We start from the raw sequence: 16,946 nt of genomic DNA on the forward strand, positions 1-16,946 counted from the left end.
TACTACACTAGGGAAGGACCACACTGATGCATGGGTATCCTGATGTAGAGGAATGATCTACTGATCAAAAGAGGTGTTAGTGATAACTAGATCCAAGGGTGGTGCAATGCGGCATGATTGAGCCGATGCTAGAATGTCCTCAAGACTAATTTGTGTTGATCTGTGCTAAAGGGAACTGTGTCCATGGTATGCTCCGTGTCAGAGGTGAAAGCATCAATGATGGATGTTGGAATGGAATCGCCTGAAGACTGGATGCATTGTGGCATAAATCTTTGCATGTGGCTAGAGATGTGAGTGCCTCATACTGAGGACTTACTTATTGCTGAATAAATGCATGATCATTGGTGAACTCATGCTGACTATCTGCATCTGTGGCAAAGGATGGAGTCATATCCATGCATGAATGTGATGGATGTACATCACTAGAATTAGGCTAAGTTGATGTCGATGGGATTGACTCGTACTAAGGACTTACTATCAAATATGCCTCGTGCTGAGGGCTTACTGATGAATGTGCCTCGTCTTGAGGGCTTATGGAGAAGTGTGCATGATAAAAAACTATGGCTAATCCATGCTAACATGTGAAGCATCTACATCTAATTTGTCAAGGCCAATGATGCTCAAGTCGGGCATCATACATTGGAACATACCCTGTGGCAATGAATGGTTGAAGAAGTTTCTGTTTCCACTCATGGATCTCGTCTAGAGTCATGACTGGTGTATCATCATTTGTGTGATGAGAATAAATCCATGCTAGAGGTAGTCTAGTGCTATGTGCAAGAGGCTTACCGATGTATCGACGAAAGTGTCTACCCAACACTATGTGAGAGCTGCCACTGGGGGGCTTATGCTAGATAGTCAAAACCAAGTCATGCGAGAACAAATGTGTGCCAAGGATCAAGCCTATAAAATAATGATGAAAACTATGTCAGGAGTAGCCAAGAGGCTATACAAGGCTAATGTATGTGTAGGAACCAATGCCAACAAATAGTCAACAAATGTGACTGTACATGGGTGGCATGTGTGCATGCAAGAAGAATGCAACCATCATGAATCCGAGAGGAAGATCACTCTGCCAAGTGTCACACTGAGTGATGAAGTGCCAAATGCCAAGAGAATTGAACTGGTGTCAGTGTGTGAATGTGTATACCGATGATAGAACCGCATGGACTGATGTTGGTGGGAACTAATCAGGTAATGCAAAAATGGCTTACCTAGCTTGGTGGATTTGGATCTCCTCTATGGCAGTGCTAGTCTATAGCTAGACTACACATCGAAGCATCAAATGTAGCAAAAGAATTTTATCTTAATTCATTTTATGCTCTGGGTGCACTATAGAGGATCAATCAGTGGTTTTGATGATGAGGAATCAATTATGGTGATGTGTGGAAAGTTAGATGGAAGATATGAGGTGCTCATTGTGTAGAGCATGATCTGGTGACCATTTTTCCTTTTTATAGCTCTGTCAAATTCCCATCAAAAGATATGGCCCCCGCAAGGATAGGCAGATTTTGATCACAAGAGAGGGTGATGTGATGAGGTGTCCCATGTGTGGGAGGTCATATGCAAAATACAAAGAGTGATGAGGTGTCTCATGTGGTGACTTGGCAGTGGGAGGTCATATGCAAAATACAAAGAGTGTGCCTGTATGTCACTCAGTGCTTAGGAGGCACTACTGATGTGGCACATTGTGTTCACATGAATAGAATAGTGTGCCCAGGAGGGGCATGCTGACTGTGGGCAGCTTACATGGCAGGATGACTGGGATACCTGCTGTTGTGGTAATGACACATGTCACTCCATTGACCATAGTTAATTAACCAAACCAAGGTTTGGGTGAGGTGATATCAATTGACATGGCCGGTGATGTGGACTAATGGCACCCAGTGCTGATGTGGCATCGAGCAAGATATGCTGATGTGTCAGTGGGGATCTGCCATGTGGTAGATAAGGTGACCTTGAGGATAGGGTCGCCACATGTAGTGTCGAAATCTTAGAGATTTTGATAGAATCTCAAGAAGATTCCATTGACTTCATTGTTGTGATGTGATCGTGAAACTGGCATAAATTGCTACAAGGAGAAGATGGAGGCACTGAGAGCTCATGAAGGAGCATTTGTTACTGAAGTTGTCAAAGCAGATCTAGCATTGTTTCTCATTGTTTTGTTGTGAAAGGCCCAGATATGCCCGTTGGTGTTGAGAGCAATGTAGAAGGAGTCACGTCTGGGTTGTAAAAGGCACTGCATACAGTAGCGCGGGTTGCTTGCATAGCGAGACTATCATTGATGGGGTTGTCTAGTTTGTCGTGGAGGCCATGAGCCACTACTCATTGGCGTCAACTAAGCAAGTCATCGGTAGGTCATAGGAGATCATATGAAGCTTTGCGGGAAACTAAGGCAATGGCTGTCCTTTGTTATGTGAGCTATGAGCCATGAGCCACTAAGCCGTTGTGGAAGATGTGAGCCACTGCTCGTTGGCATCAGTTGAGCTGGTCATTCGTTTGTTACAGTTGTGTGGTGGTCACATTTGGTGTGGTGGCATCGGTCATTGGAGCATTTTGAGCATTGGGCCTTGGGCTCACTTTGGTGTGTCTAGAATCAAGTCTTAATAGCCACGGCTCGACGTTGCTAGTGGTCATTGATGACCTTTTGTTGCGAGGCTACTATGGAAGTCGTATCTTTTGGCTACTATGCAATTGTCGACTATGGCATTGATGGAGATGGTGCAATCAGCCACTAGACTGCTTGGTTGAGTTTGGTTGCAATTGGAGAAGCTAAGGCAGCAACAGCTGCTCTTACAGTTGCATGCTCTGATAAAGATCCTTAAAGAAGCTCTATCTCAGCTCCATAGCCTACTAGCATTTCCTTTTACCTACTTCAGCTCTACTATGAGAAACAAATGGCTCAACCAGAGCTCCCAAGAAACCTTATATGGCTTTTGAGATGCTCTCCCAATACCTTACAAAATTGACCTCTCTCTCTTGTATAGAAAACCTCTCAAGGAAGTAACCTTACAAAACCTTGCAGATCACCAAGGAGTGGGAGCACCATCGGCTCTGATACCATGATAGCAGAAGTGAGAGAGGGAGAGGAGAGAGAGAGAGAGGAGTACACATGATATAGCTACCTGTACAGTAAGTATATTGACAATGAACATGAAGATATACATGTGAACCGCTTAGTGTTTGCCCCTATGCCCTATGTGTATAGTGCAATTTACACTATCATTAACAATGTTGGGACATGCACTGAAGTTAGACTACTTCCACCACCTTGACATTACAAAGATGGTTGCAAAAAATTGGGTAACACTTGAGGATCTCTTTGGTGTTAGAAGAAAACATTCAAAAGATGATTTGAAAGAGGAACTTTTCAATCTATAAATGAAGAAAATGAAAGTCTTGATACATATCTCAATCATATCACTTTTTAACTAGCTAAGCGTTTTTGTCTCTAAATGAAGATGATAAAAAGGCTATTCAGCTTCCTTTGGTACACTAAAGTTGTCAATATCTTAAGAATGGAAGATGATATGGATTTTGTAGATCCTACTTCTATGTTGCTAAGTGAGGAGAGACACTCTAAAGTTTTATTGCCAATAAAAGAACTAGCATATGTTGTGAAAGAGAAAAAGAGAACTGCAAGGAGTGGACATGAAGATAATTAAACATGTCATTATTGTGGTAGAGTGGGTCACATAGAAATATTCTATTACAAAAGAAATAGAGAAATGAGAACTTGAAGTCCTCGAAGGAGAAGGCATGTGCAATTGAGGGTCCTCTAACCAAGAAAGAAATCACAAGTTTTACAGAAGCAAATGTGGTTGATCAAGATTGGGCTTTTTAAACTTGGGCAGTGTGTTTGAGGGTTGCTCAAAATTTTACTTAGCACATTCAATTATTTTGTGATCGTTTGGTCTCTTAGTAGTAGGTCATTATTTTGTATATTGGTTCAAGTTGTTTTTCTAGCTCACATTTTTTTACTGATTGCAATACTTCTAGTTTGGAGTTTGTGTGCTCCCTCCATTTGGTTTATAGGGGAATGCTGGGTTATCGCTCATGGAGGGGCTTGATTCGGGTTTACCAGGAATGTAAAGACCAAGAGATCATTGGTGGATAGCTGTGGATAGATCACCAATGATTGGATATTATCTATGGAATTTTCATTGCATATTGTTCACAGTTGTCTTGGATCTAATTGGCTAAGGTATTAAGACCCAAGAATGCTTTCCATTTGGCACTGCATGGTGAGGGGCAATGATGATTCCATCATGATAGTTCACCTTGTCTCTTATTTGCATGGGAAGATAGTAGTATTCTCCCCTTTTTCCTGGCGCATGGAGGAGAGCTATGTTTATGAGTTTGATGAGAGTCGCATGGCTAAATCTACTCTCCTATTAGTATTTATGTAGAAGCAACTGCTCATAAAGGTCATAGAGAGTTTTGGTTAGAGTCTTTATCCCTTTTGTACCTAGCAAAAAATGTAGTATTGGTGAACCCTTAGTCTTTTAGAGTTTGCATGTGGAGGAGAGTTGACTTTATGAGTTTGATGAGAGTCACGTGGCTAAATCTACTCTTCTGGTAGTATTTCTGTAGATGCAACTGCTTATAAAGGGCATAGAGAGTTTTTATTAGAGTCTTTACCACTTTTATAGCTGGCAAAAACTACACTAGTGGTGAGCCATTAGTTGTTTGGAGTTCGCATCCTTTTTCAAGTCAATACCATAGTATTTCATCATTGATAGGGTAGATTGATATTTCATGTAGCAGTTTTGTATAGCATATATGTCATATTCTTGTTGGTGATTGTGTGAATTGTGTAAAGAGAGAGAGAGAGAACTTTCTGAACGATAAATATTTTGGGTCTTTCAAGTAGATCTTGAATGGTTTATAGAAAATGATGCAAGTCTTTCACTTTTCCTTCTTAAACTAGTTTCTTTAGTTGTAATAATAATGCTTCAGTTAAGAACTTTCCTTTCTCTTATTACATGTAGCATACACCAAATCCTACACTAGTACATATAGTATCTATGAGCCTATAGCCCACTTAGAGGATGAGGGTGAGGGTGAGTTCTAGGGGAGTAAGGTTTTGTATTCGATAGCTTTATTTTGTGTCCCTCTTTGAAGGCATTTTTTGTAATACATGATGACTTATAATTTCATAAACATATTTATATTGTAGTACCCTACTTAGGTACAGTCTACTCATTAATGTCTCCTAATTGCTCGTGCTCCTAAATCGGTAAATTTGTCTCTCTTTTCCCTCAACCTCATCGCCAATTAAAGTATGCTATTTGTAAAATTAAAGGATTCAATCATCCCAGGTTGTGGCGAAGAAGCCTTTTCCTCTTCACCATTGCTCTAGGGGAGCTGGTCTTTTATAGTTGTGCAAGGTCTACATATCGAACCTTCTCAAGAAGGCAGGCTCATGGGTGGTGCAAAAGGTCTAATCGATCGCAAGCAATGCAGAAGGTTCTCAACACATTAATCTCCCCATCGCAGCTTAGGCTTAGAATGGAATTATTGTGTCATGAACTAATTAATTAATAGGGGCACTCTTTCGATTCGGGGACCCTATTCATTACGACAGGCAACCTCGCGAGAAGTTTTGGTTTTTTAAGCTCTCCTTGAGCCATGTGTACCATTATTAACCCTTGATATTGGATTGATCTGAAGGGCTATAAAGTTTCCTAAAAAAGCTCGTTCCAAAGCTCTAAAGTTGTAGAATTCATGATTTTCATTCTTGGAAAGCGTATCATGCGTGCATTTTGCTCTATGCAACTTCATCGAGTACGTCGTGGTCTGATTGCTCCAAGCCTTTGTGTTTATGAGCTTCGTGCACTTGCATTAAAAGTTTGCTTAGTCTAGCTTCTTGGAGGCTTCTTGCGAGGGTAGATACTTTTTTGGGTCCTAAAAATAGACGATGGAATGACATGGAGGATTGCAAGGGAGAACTTAAAAGGTTCCCACTTTGGCATCCATAATGTGTCCCTACTTTATGGGTCTTAGCATGTGAAGGGTGACATGCTTTTTGTGCCTTTCATAACATGGGAAAAAGAACATCAAGAGCAATGGAATTTCTACAATTTTTAAATTAAAAATTTGGATAATTCTGCTGCATGAAGTGACCACTCTCACACAGTTTGCAGACGACTCATTACAGTTATTAATACTACATCATGCTCGCGTGTGTTGCTTCTTCCTATTTCGAGGTTCTCATTTGAATTTTCAGCTTTTTGGTTTGCTCCCATTCATCCTTGCTACTCAGACACTTTAGTCCTTACTGCTTCTCCCCTCTCACAGTGACTAGCATCTCCATTTGCGATTTTCTTGCTTCCCGCTTCATCTCCATCGAAACAGTATCCATTTGCATTTTGTTGCCCCGTTTTCTCTATTCTGAAAGGGCAGAATACAATAAAAGGAGCCTTCATAGACAACTGGAGGGAGGGTGGAAGGTGAGGACCATTCTCTACTTCTTGAAGATTGTATTTCTAAATGTACACCCCGTGGCATAGTAAGAGCAAAGCTGCAGATTGCTTCTCAGTCATCAAACATGCCAAAGGAAATGAAGTCCAAAAAGGTGCTCTCTCTTTCTAATTACCAACTACTGTTGTAGCCTACTTTCTGTAGGATAGCAGACAAGTTCAGTTGTCACAATGGATTGAATTCTGAGGACTTGGACCCTCGAACCATTCGATCAGGTACAAAATATGATGTCAGTGAGGATGTGTGGTGGTACATTTTTAAATGCCCATGGCCAGCACCTTCGAAGAAGGTGAAGTGCAGTGAAGTGAAGCCACAGTTTTTAGAGGAATTCATGCAATTGCACTGGCATGTCTATCAAGATGCCTCGAAAAACAAGGATGTTGAGCATTCTTTTGCAAAGGCATTTGCATTGCATCTAAAAGATCATAGCCTTGTGTTAGTCGATTGGGACCACTTTACTGAGCACACTATGCAACTTGTAGAGAAGCATGGTGATTTGGGGGCAAAGATTGCTCGGCGAGAGGAAAAGGAAAGACGCTTGAGCAGGGGTCTAGAATGGGAGGACCGCGAGACAAGGTCAACAACATCCAACCCTACACCTTCATCACTGAATCGAATCTCCAGCATGGCCACCACTAGTAGGCTTGGATTCCCACAAGCTGGTATTGGTAGGGAAGAGTTGGCTGACCTGATTGGTAATGTTGAAGTGGCTCGGGCGAAAATGGAAAGTAGGAGGGAATTGCTCCATGAGGCACATGCCTCTTTTGAGCTATCATCTTCAGAACTCCACAAGGCTGAGGGCTGTCCTCCAAGGCCTCTGACATATCAAAGATCCAGGCAGTCCTACTTGAACTAAAGCACTCAAGAACTATTGCCTGCAATGAGTTGTTGTCGAAAGTAGAACCATTGTACTCCCAACCAGATTTAGAAGGTATCCGAAATATAGTTGCATATAAAAAGGTATTTCTCTTATGCTTATTTTTCTCTTCAATGTGTTTTTCTATGCTTTTGTTTGCTTGCATGCGCTTTTATGTATTGTTGTGTTGTGCTTTTGTTGTGCTTTGATTGTGACTCTAATAGGAGCAGCTTAGGAAATATGTATTGGCTGGACCTGAATATTTTGAAAAATTGCTTGTAAGTTCAAGGTTAATATACATGCTTAGGTTTATGATGATTAAAATTTTAGACTCAATGTTTTTTGGCTAGAGTGAATGTTTTGAAACATGAAAAGGCTATTTATGAGGTAATATGAGCATTTTCTATAAAATGCGATACAGAGTCTTTGATATGAGAGATTGCACCAAATTGCATTTTTTGACAAATCTCCAAAACTTACTGTTATTGAGTCTTGTACAACCTCTAATGAAATATGTTTAGGTGGCCCTTGAGGGGTCCCCTTTAGGGGCAAGGGCCACATGATATTGTTTGTCAATATGTCCCTTGCCCCTAAAGGGGACCCCTCAAGGGACATATTAACGAAGGCCACATTGGTTTTGTCTACAAATACTTAACTCTAGCTTAAGCTATGCAAAGAAATGAAACGGCTGTGAAACATATGGTCTCTCATACCTTTTTTCTTTCTTTCCATTGTCTAAACTCGAAGGTCTTAAGTCTCTAGAAAATCTAAAGTGCTTTTCCATATGGTCTCTCATACCTTTTTATTTGTGCTTTATATGCAATTTAAAGTGCTTTTTTCTGCCTTTATGTGCTTTTAGGTGTGCTTTTATGTGGTTTCATGTGCTTTTCTTTGCTTTTATGTGATTTCACGTGTGCCTTTATGTGCTTGCATGTGTTCTTTGTGCTTTGTATGTGCTTTATGCAATTTGATGTGCTTTTTTGTGCTTTTATGTGTACTTTTTTGTGCTTTTGCGTGCTTTTATGTGCTTTGAGGTGTGCTTTTATGTGCTTTGTGGTGCTTTTATTAGCTTTAAGGTGTGCTTATATGTGCTTGCATGTGTTTTTTTGTGCTTTTATGTGCTTTGAGGTGTGCTTTTATGTACTTTCAAGTGTGCTTTTATGTGTGAGAGTTTGGACGCATCTAGGGATATAGGCCGGCCAAGTGGTATGATTGTAGAGGTATAGAGGTGTATCCTTCCCAAAAGGCCAACTAATTGTGTGGCTTTTGTGAGTTGGAGAGTGATGCAATGGACTCTAAGAGGCAGAATTTCATTGAGAAAAGCGATTGCATGCAAGGTTTGTAGGTTTCTTATGGTGGCAAAGAGCTCACTAGTGACCTCCTCGACTCCTTGCTGAATGCAAAGTGGGATATGGAAAGAAGACAAGCATGGTGGAGGAACATATACACAACATTTGTAAGGATTGTCATATAGGGAAGGCTAATGCATAGTTGGATCCTAGTTAGAGGTATTCAAATGGCTCGAAGTCAATCCCTACCCTGCCCTATGTGTGGTGTGGTAGTTGAAGCATTGTGGCATTTATTCTTGGATTTTCCTATGGCTCGTGAAGCGTGGAGATGGCTTGAGGACCCCTGAGAAGTGTTGGCTTAATGATTGTGTACCCAAGTGGATAGCTATAGGCACAAGGGATGCATAGGGCCTCACATCTATTATGGTGGCAATTTGTCACTACTTGAGGGCGGTGGTCTTCTTGGCAAAATAGTGATGATGGTCATTGAAGGAGGTATTAGGCTAGGGAATTGGGAGTCCTGTGTTCTAGATGGAAAGCTTGAAATGTTCAATACTTCATATGAGCACAGTGGCTAATAAGAAAGATTCCTTAGCTAGCTCTTGCGGATGTTGGCGTTCCAACCTCTACCACAGTTCTATTATCTTTGCAACATGCAACGTAGGTTGTAGGCAATTGGCCCTTGCGAGTCGACCACTTTTTATTTGAGGTCATTTTGGGATTGACCACCTTTAATACAAGGCGACCTTTTTTTTTGTGGAGAAATGTTTTCTAAAGCATGGTCATTTATGTGCATTAGGCTTGCAATGCTCTGGGATTGTGAGAGTCTCTTTAGGTCAAGGTATAAGCTCGGGGGGGTCACTATGTATAAACCCTCTATACCACGTGCGTTCAAGGCATATTTCTAAAATCCCTTAATCTATAAATTTTTCATTAATAAAATGTACCCCTTTTCTATACAAATCTGTAAATTTTTTCCAAAACAATTTAAAATAGTCCCTTATGTATATTTATTTCTGTAAATTTTAGAAATAAAAAATATCCTTCTGTTGAACTCACGTGATAGGGTTACATATGATGAGTGACCCCCCCGAGGGTATAAGGTTTTGCATTAGCATTTGTCTTTAATGCAGGTGGGTTTTTTGCTCCACTAGGGCTCCACATCTCTATTTATCCCACCTCCCCCTCTTTGTTTCTTTTTTTTTTTTTGAATGTGTTTTGTTTTGCCAGGGGGGTCAGTCCCTGGAAAATAAACCAAACCCTAGTAGTACAAAACTTGACCTCTAGTTGGTGTGGGCCGAAGCCCTAGGCCCATGCTAAGAAGCAGATGGGAACCTACTTGGTGGTAGAACTTAGAAACTGTTCGCCACGCCTATCAGTGCCTGGCTCACAACTGGATCTGATAGCTCTAGCACTTTGGCTGTGTCTGTTACAAGCTGTTTCACCCATCTCCCAAGGGCATCATCCCTAAACCCTACCATCCCTTTCCTCCCAAAGACAATCTCGTTGCGAAAGACAATCTGGTGTCTAGATACAAATAGAAGCAACCGTGAGAAAGAGTGGCTTGATGGGGAGGTTTCATCTGGGTCAAAATTGGAGAATGGGTCTTTTGGGTGACCTGACAGGAGTCACATCCACTGTTAGTGCGTGTTGGCCATACATTCAGGCCTCAATCCTATTGAGGGTATGGAATTTTCGCAACCCCTCTTTGTAATTAATGGGCCCCTTCACTCCTTATGATAATTGCCTTCTCGTCTTTTTCACTAGTCTTCTCTTTTGTTTTCATTTTGGTTGCACATTCAATTTACCGTTGTAAGGAGGCTTGAAGCAACCTTGTTTATTCAAATATGATACTATCACATGTTTCCCTACAACAATGAGAGAAGGGATTAAAAGCTCCTTCAGGGATGTAGAGCAACTCTCTTTAACACCATTTGTAGAATTTCCTACAAGAAAAGACTTGCGAGTGCCTAAAAGCTAAGATGGGAAGGGGAAACGTCCTTCATTAAAGGATCATTTTCTATTTTCTAGAAGAAAGAAGTGTGGGATGGGATGGAGAAACGTCGTCCACTAAAGGATTATGAGAAGGTTTTGGAAGCATGTGCCATGGCTCATGCTATGCCTTGGGAAGGGGTGACTTGGAAGATGAAGCGGCACAGACATGACAGGGAAGCTGCCAATTGCTAATAAGAATGCAAGAAGCCATGTGGATGTCTATAAAAGAATGGAAAGTGAAACCGTGTCCAGGCACGCGGCTACCTTTCCTAAGGATTTGTTGCTGTTGACTCTTTTGCTAGCCCTTAACAGTCCCATGATCCATCAATAGCAGAGGCTTCCATTGCATTCTGTCAAGGCCACTCTCCATTGCTTTGATCCTTGCGCGTAAATCACTTCCTTGTAGCTCTTCCCCTCCTTGTGATTCCCGTTAGCCCATTGCTTTGATTCTTGCTCGCAAATCTTCTTTTCCCTCACAAACCCATCAATAGCAGAGGCTTACATATCCATTCTGTCACCTTTCGTCCCAGCTGCACCCATGTCTAAGCCACTGTTGCACCTCGCTCTCTCCCTCGCCCTCCTCCTCTTCTCCATCACTCTCCTCTCTTCCCCCGTCCATTCCGCCCATCACAAACGCCCCAAGCATTTCACCTTCTACCTCCACAACACCATCTTTAATGCCACCCTCAATAACACTGACTACTTCAACTCCGTCTTCAGCACTCAACCCACCGGCTTCCCCAACCCTTGGTCCTTCGGCGTGCTAGCTACCTTCGAGGATCCCCTCACAGTACATAGCTCCAATACCTCCAAGCAACTAGGCGTCGGCCAGGGATACTATCTCTATGACAGCCAAAAAGGATATGTACTCTTCCAGGCCTTCACTGCTAGCATCGACACCGGCAAGTACAAGGGGACTATCGACATCTTCGGACAAATCAAGGAGGTCTTGCCGGTTCGCACCCTCTCTGTCATTGGTGGCACTGGCGATTTTTTCCTCGCCAGAGGCATCGCTAATGTTCGGCTCATAGAACTGTATACAGGCCCCCCCGGGGCTGCGAGGTGGACCTTGTCTTTCGACCTCGACCTCTATTACTAGACCTCTGATGTCTCCCCAATAAATGTTTTACGCCAAAGAAACCCAGGACACCTTCAAAGACCTGCGACATATAATAGGCAGCTCAAATTCTGTCGTGGAGCTCCCGTTCGTTATCAAGAGGTGGGTTTCGCATTAAGATTGATCTCAAAGCCTGTCCGAGTTGTAACTAGTGTTTGGGTTCCTTGAGTCTTAACGGAAAATGTTTTACCCTTGCGACAAGCCTACAAAATATTATATGCATATTACTCAAAGCATCGAAGTGATATTTCTTTCTAGCAAAATGAAACAGTATATATATTTGAAAAGAAATTGTGAAGGACCACAATAATCTTCATAATAATGAATAGGCTCCCCTTTCAATAACGTGCCCCTATTACTTAATTAGTTCATGACGTGGGAGGGTGCAATAATTCGATTAACCTAAGGCGCGACAAGGAGATTAACGTGGCGAGAACCTAGTAGGATACTACAATATATATATATGTATATAAGTAGGATACAATATATATACGTATATGAAAGTATAAGGTATTATGTATTACGAAAAAAGAGGGACACAAAATAAATCTCTCGAATGCAAAACCTTACTCCCCTACAAAAAGAGAGACTACACAATGTGGTCAGATTCGATGGAATAGAGATCGTCGGAGGGTGCTCTCGCAAGTTGTGTGTGTGTTTGTGCATGTGTGTAAATTCTTGCTGCTTTTTCATACTTTTCCCATGAGAGAAAGAGAGAGAGAGAGAGAGAGAGAGAGAGGCTGCAAGGGCTGATGAATAATAGTGTCTCAATATTGCTTTATGATGTGCCATGAATAGATGAAGGAGTCTACAATATATGAGGAGCCCTACTCTTAACTGCAGCCCCTATTCTTAACCTAACCCAGTCCCCTCTCCCTTGTCCTTGCACATGCTACTAACAAATGGGTAACCTGCATGCATGGCAAAAGAAAATTCCTCTCAACTTAAACCAACATTTCATAAAATGAAGGAAGGTAGAAGACTTATATCATGTTCGAGATGAATCAAGCTATACTCCCTTCCACTCTAGCTTGTTAAACATTATTATGTAAAGCATATCCATACACTTCCTTGTTTGACAAATGTAGTAGATTATATCCTCTTGTGAGGGTTATTTTTTAATGCACCCAAAGCGAGATATTGAGAGCATACTTTTGCTCGCTTTCGTATGTATTTACATGGTGAAGAGGCTTTTTTTTCTAAGTGTGGAAATGCTAATAGTTGTGTTAGTATTTGTGTTGATATAGTACCATTAATAAAAAGATCAGTTTCTAACACTATATTGAGAAAAACATTTGTTGATATGGGGGGAAATCTTTTGGCGAGCTTTTTAATGTGAGCTTTTTTACCATTTCCTTTGTTTTTGCGAGCTTTTTTTAGAAATGCATACATGTTTTTGTTATAAGAAAGATGGGGAGGTTAGAAAGAGGAGAGAATATAGGATATGTTCATTTTCATAGCATGTGGGAGGGGTGGAAGAGTGTATACTATGCACAAGGGGGGGGCGGATATGAGTGGAAGTAGGAGGCAAAAAATTATGGAAGATATGTCCATATTCAAAGTAGAAGGGAGGAACTATGGGAGATATGTACATTTTAAGTGTATAATTTGAAACTTTTGACCTCATATTTGGATTCCTCGTCGAATTCCGGTCATTTTGAGTACCAACATGACCATATTCCGATAAAAATTGAAAAAATGGTATTTTTGTCATTTTGGCCTGTTTTGGGCCTATTTTGAGTCTGCACTAGCGCAGACTCAAAATACACCCAAAACAGGTCAAAATGAATTCATGACAAAAACACAATTTTTCCAATTTTTATCGGAATATGGTCATGTTGGTACTCAAAATGACCGGAAATCGACGAGGAATCCAAATATGAGGTCAAATCTGTCAAATTATACACTTTGAAAATAAACAAATTTCCCACATGCTCTCCCTTCCCCTTTACATTTAGTGGATGAACATAACTTTCACATTCCTCATCCTCTCTCTCCTCCTTGCACTCCTCTTTGCATACCTTATAAGTTCCCCCTCTACGTTCTCCACTATGATAACGAATATATGTTCCAACTCCCCTCCCCTCCCTTCTCCATGCCACCTTACCCATGTGCCCGTCCCTCCCCCTTTCCTTTATCTCCCCTCCCTCCCCTCGCTCCTCTTAACTACTGTAACCACAACCCAAACTTTCAACCCACCCGACTCCATGAGCTCCCCCCCCCCCCTCTCTCTCTCTTAGGTGAATGAAAAGCTCGCAATATTCATGAAAATTGAAAAAAAGCTCATGAGAAAAAGCTCACCAAAAAATCACACCCGTTGATATGATGGTTGACTAATTATAATACTAATGCCCCACCAATAGTGTAAAAAAGGTTAGCATTGGTATTGTCAACTACCATTCTAACACTATATTAAGAAAAACATTTGTTGATATGATGGTTGACTAATTATAATACTAATGCCCCACCAATAGTGTAAAAAAGGTTAGCATTGGACAATGTGGTTGCAAAAAAAAATGTGGGCTAGAATGAGATGACTTTTAGCCCCATTCTACCCCATTATAAATCAACATGAACCCAAGAACAACACTTTATAATATACAAAACGATGAGAATAGAAATAGTCATAGTTCCGCAACAATTATACAAAAATCCAAATGTACTACGAAACCCTTGAAAATGGATATAGGGGGGATACAAAAAAATAGTCTCGTCTTAAAAAGATACTACAAAACCCCGAAAAATGGATATAAGGGGGATACAAAAAGATACTCATCCTGAAAAGAGATTCAAAAATGTACAATGTAAGTTACATCATAATGGGAAATGTAGAATAAGAGGAGAGCTCATCCTCCCCTCCTCTATGGGTCATCCTCACCCTCACCCTCACCGTCATCCTTTAAGAGGGCTATAGGCTCTAGATACTATATGTACTAGTGTAGGATTTGGTGTACACTCTAAGAGGGCTATAGGCTCTAGAAACTATATGTACTAGTGTAGGATTTGGTGTACACTACATGCAACAAGAGAAAGGAAGGTTCTTAACCAAAAGAGTACATTTAGCCATGCGACTCACATCAAACTCATAAACATAACTCTTCTCCACATGTAGACTCCAAACAACTAAGGGCTCACCGCTGCCGCTTTTTTGCTAGGTCCAAAAGGGATAAAGACTCTAATGAAAACTCTCTATGACCTTTAGCAGCAGTTTCTTCTACATAAAAACTACCAGGAGAGTAGATTTAGCCACAAGACTCTCATCAAACTCATAAACATCTCTCTCCTCCACATGCTAGGCTTGTGGTCAAAAAGTGGAGAATACTACCAGCTAGACAAACAACTTAAACAAATATACAAAATATTGATCTACTACTAAGAGACCAAACCCATAAAATGATTGAATGCTAAGTAAAAGTTTGAGCAACCCTGAAACACACTGCCCAAGTTTAAAAAGCCCAATTTTGATCAACCACATTTGCTTTTTCAAAACTTGTGATTTCTTCCTTGGTTGGATAATCCTCGATTGCTGATGCCTTCTCCTTTGAGGACTTCAAGTGCTCATTTCTTTGTTTCTTTGGTAATAGAATCTTTCTATGTGACCCAATCTGCCATAGTAATGACATCTTTGATTATCTTCGGATCCACTCCTTGCAATTATCTCTCTTTCACGACATATGTTGGTTCTTCACTTGGCAACAATCCCTTAGAGTGTTTCTCCTCTGCTCTAATACAAAATGAAAGACAAACTCAAAAGGTTCATCACTCAGAACCCTCTCTCTCTCTCTCTCTCTCTCTCTCTCTCTCTCTCCACAACCCACACAATCACGAACTAGAATTTGACCTATACATCATATCAAACCACCACATGAAATATCATTCCACCCTATGAATGATGTTCAAAACATTGTAAATTTGACTTAAAAATGGGCACAAACTCCAAATGGCTCAAGCATCATTGCTACTGCATTTTTCCCCAGATACAAAAGGGACAAAGACTCTAATAAAGACTCTCTACAACATCTATGAGCATTGAACCTAATATTACCACAATAGTAGATTCAACCACACCTCTCTAGTCAAACTCATTAACATAACTCTCCACACAAGCCATGTCCATGTTGAAAAACGAGAGAAAACCATCATTTTCTCATGCAAATAGGAGCTAGGTGAACCACCATGTTGGAATCATCAATGCCACCATCCATGTAGTGCCAAATGAGACCCATGCATTAGTCTTACTATATTAACCAATAGTTCTAGGACAACATGTAAACATTGTGCCAATCAAAATTCCATGTATGATATCCAATCATCAAATTTTCTTTTTTTAAATGTGGGTTTATATTAATACATTGTGAACTGTATTTACAATAGTCAAAAAAGACCAACATATCTTCGAGAGTACTGCTCTATATCTGAGCCTATACCAGAAAATATCTCTTTAGTAGACGATCCAAAAGTAGCAGAGACGAAAAGAGAGCTATGACGCCTCATGCGGCTCTTCCTTTGGTGCCAAGTGGACAACCACTCGTAGAACGATCATTCCAGGAATGCGAGGATGGGGGAATGGCTTACGCTTATATGAAATCACCCCAAAACTATAAACTTCTTGATAGTCAAATTGTTTTTCACTATATGTTCAAAAAAAAATCCCACTATGAGCCTTCCACCAGGATCAAGGTATCATATAAGTCCATCTTTGGTCCCAATGGCAAAAATACCCATGCCATTGTTCTTTATTTGTCCCACTAGACTAGAGCCACCCTAAGGGTCTTCAAAGAATCTTGTAAAGAAGTACAGGGACTCACCTACCACCATCTAAAGAAAACTGCTTATAGTTAGTATTCCATGGGAGGGCACCCTTCACACCCTGCATAGTTGTTATCCAACAATGAATTATCCTTGTCACTCTATCTTTATTCTGCAATTCCCATCAAGGATAATAGTATTCTACCAATTGTTTTCCAATTAGCAAGTAGAATAAATGACCAAACAACCATACCTTCCATAAAATATAGCAATGATCTTCCATAACTAGCATTCCTTGTTGATTTCATAACATTAACCATCCACTCTTTTAAATAATCCCTACATATAGGCCTATATCCCATATTACACCATGTAGGTCCTACAATTCCTTTTTTTTTTTTTTTGGCAAAAAGAGAGTCCTATTAAGTATTAAAGAAAAACTGTTAGAGCAAGCTCC

The 16,946-nt window shown here is 40.7% G+C and overlaps 1 protein-coding gene across 1 annotated transcript; it reads left to right on the forward strand.

Annotated features, from left to right (window-relative positions):
- The first annotated feature begins 11,161 nt into the window (after window positions 1–11,161).
- On the forward strand, window positions 11,162–11,722 carry LOC147903380 (dirigent protein 6-like). Its single transcript, XM_087371596.1, has one exon. It carries the CDS (start codon window positions 11,162–11,164, stop codon window positions 11,720–11,722), a length of 561 nt encoding a protein of 186 aa, XP_087227722.1.
- The last annotated feature ends 5,224 nt before the right edge of the window (window positions 11,723–16,946 follow it).

Source organism: Dipteris shenzhenensis, chromosome 3 (assembly GCF_047967505.1).
Source record: "Dipteris shenzhenensis isolate YYH24624 ecotype China chromosome 3, Dip_SZ_1.0, whole genome shotgun sequence".
Lineage (NCBI taxonomy): Eukaryota > Viridiplantae > Streptophyta > Polypodiopsida > Gleicheniales > Dipteridaceae > Dipteris > Dipteris shenzhenensis.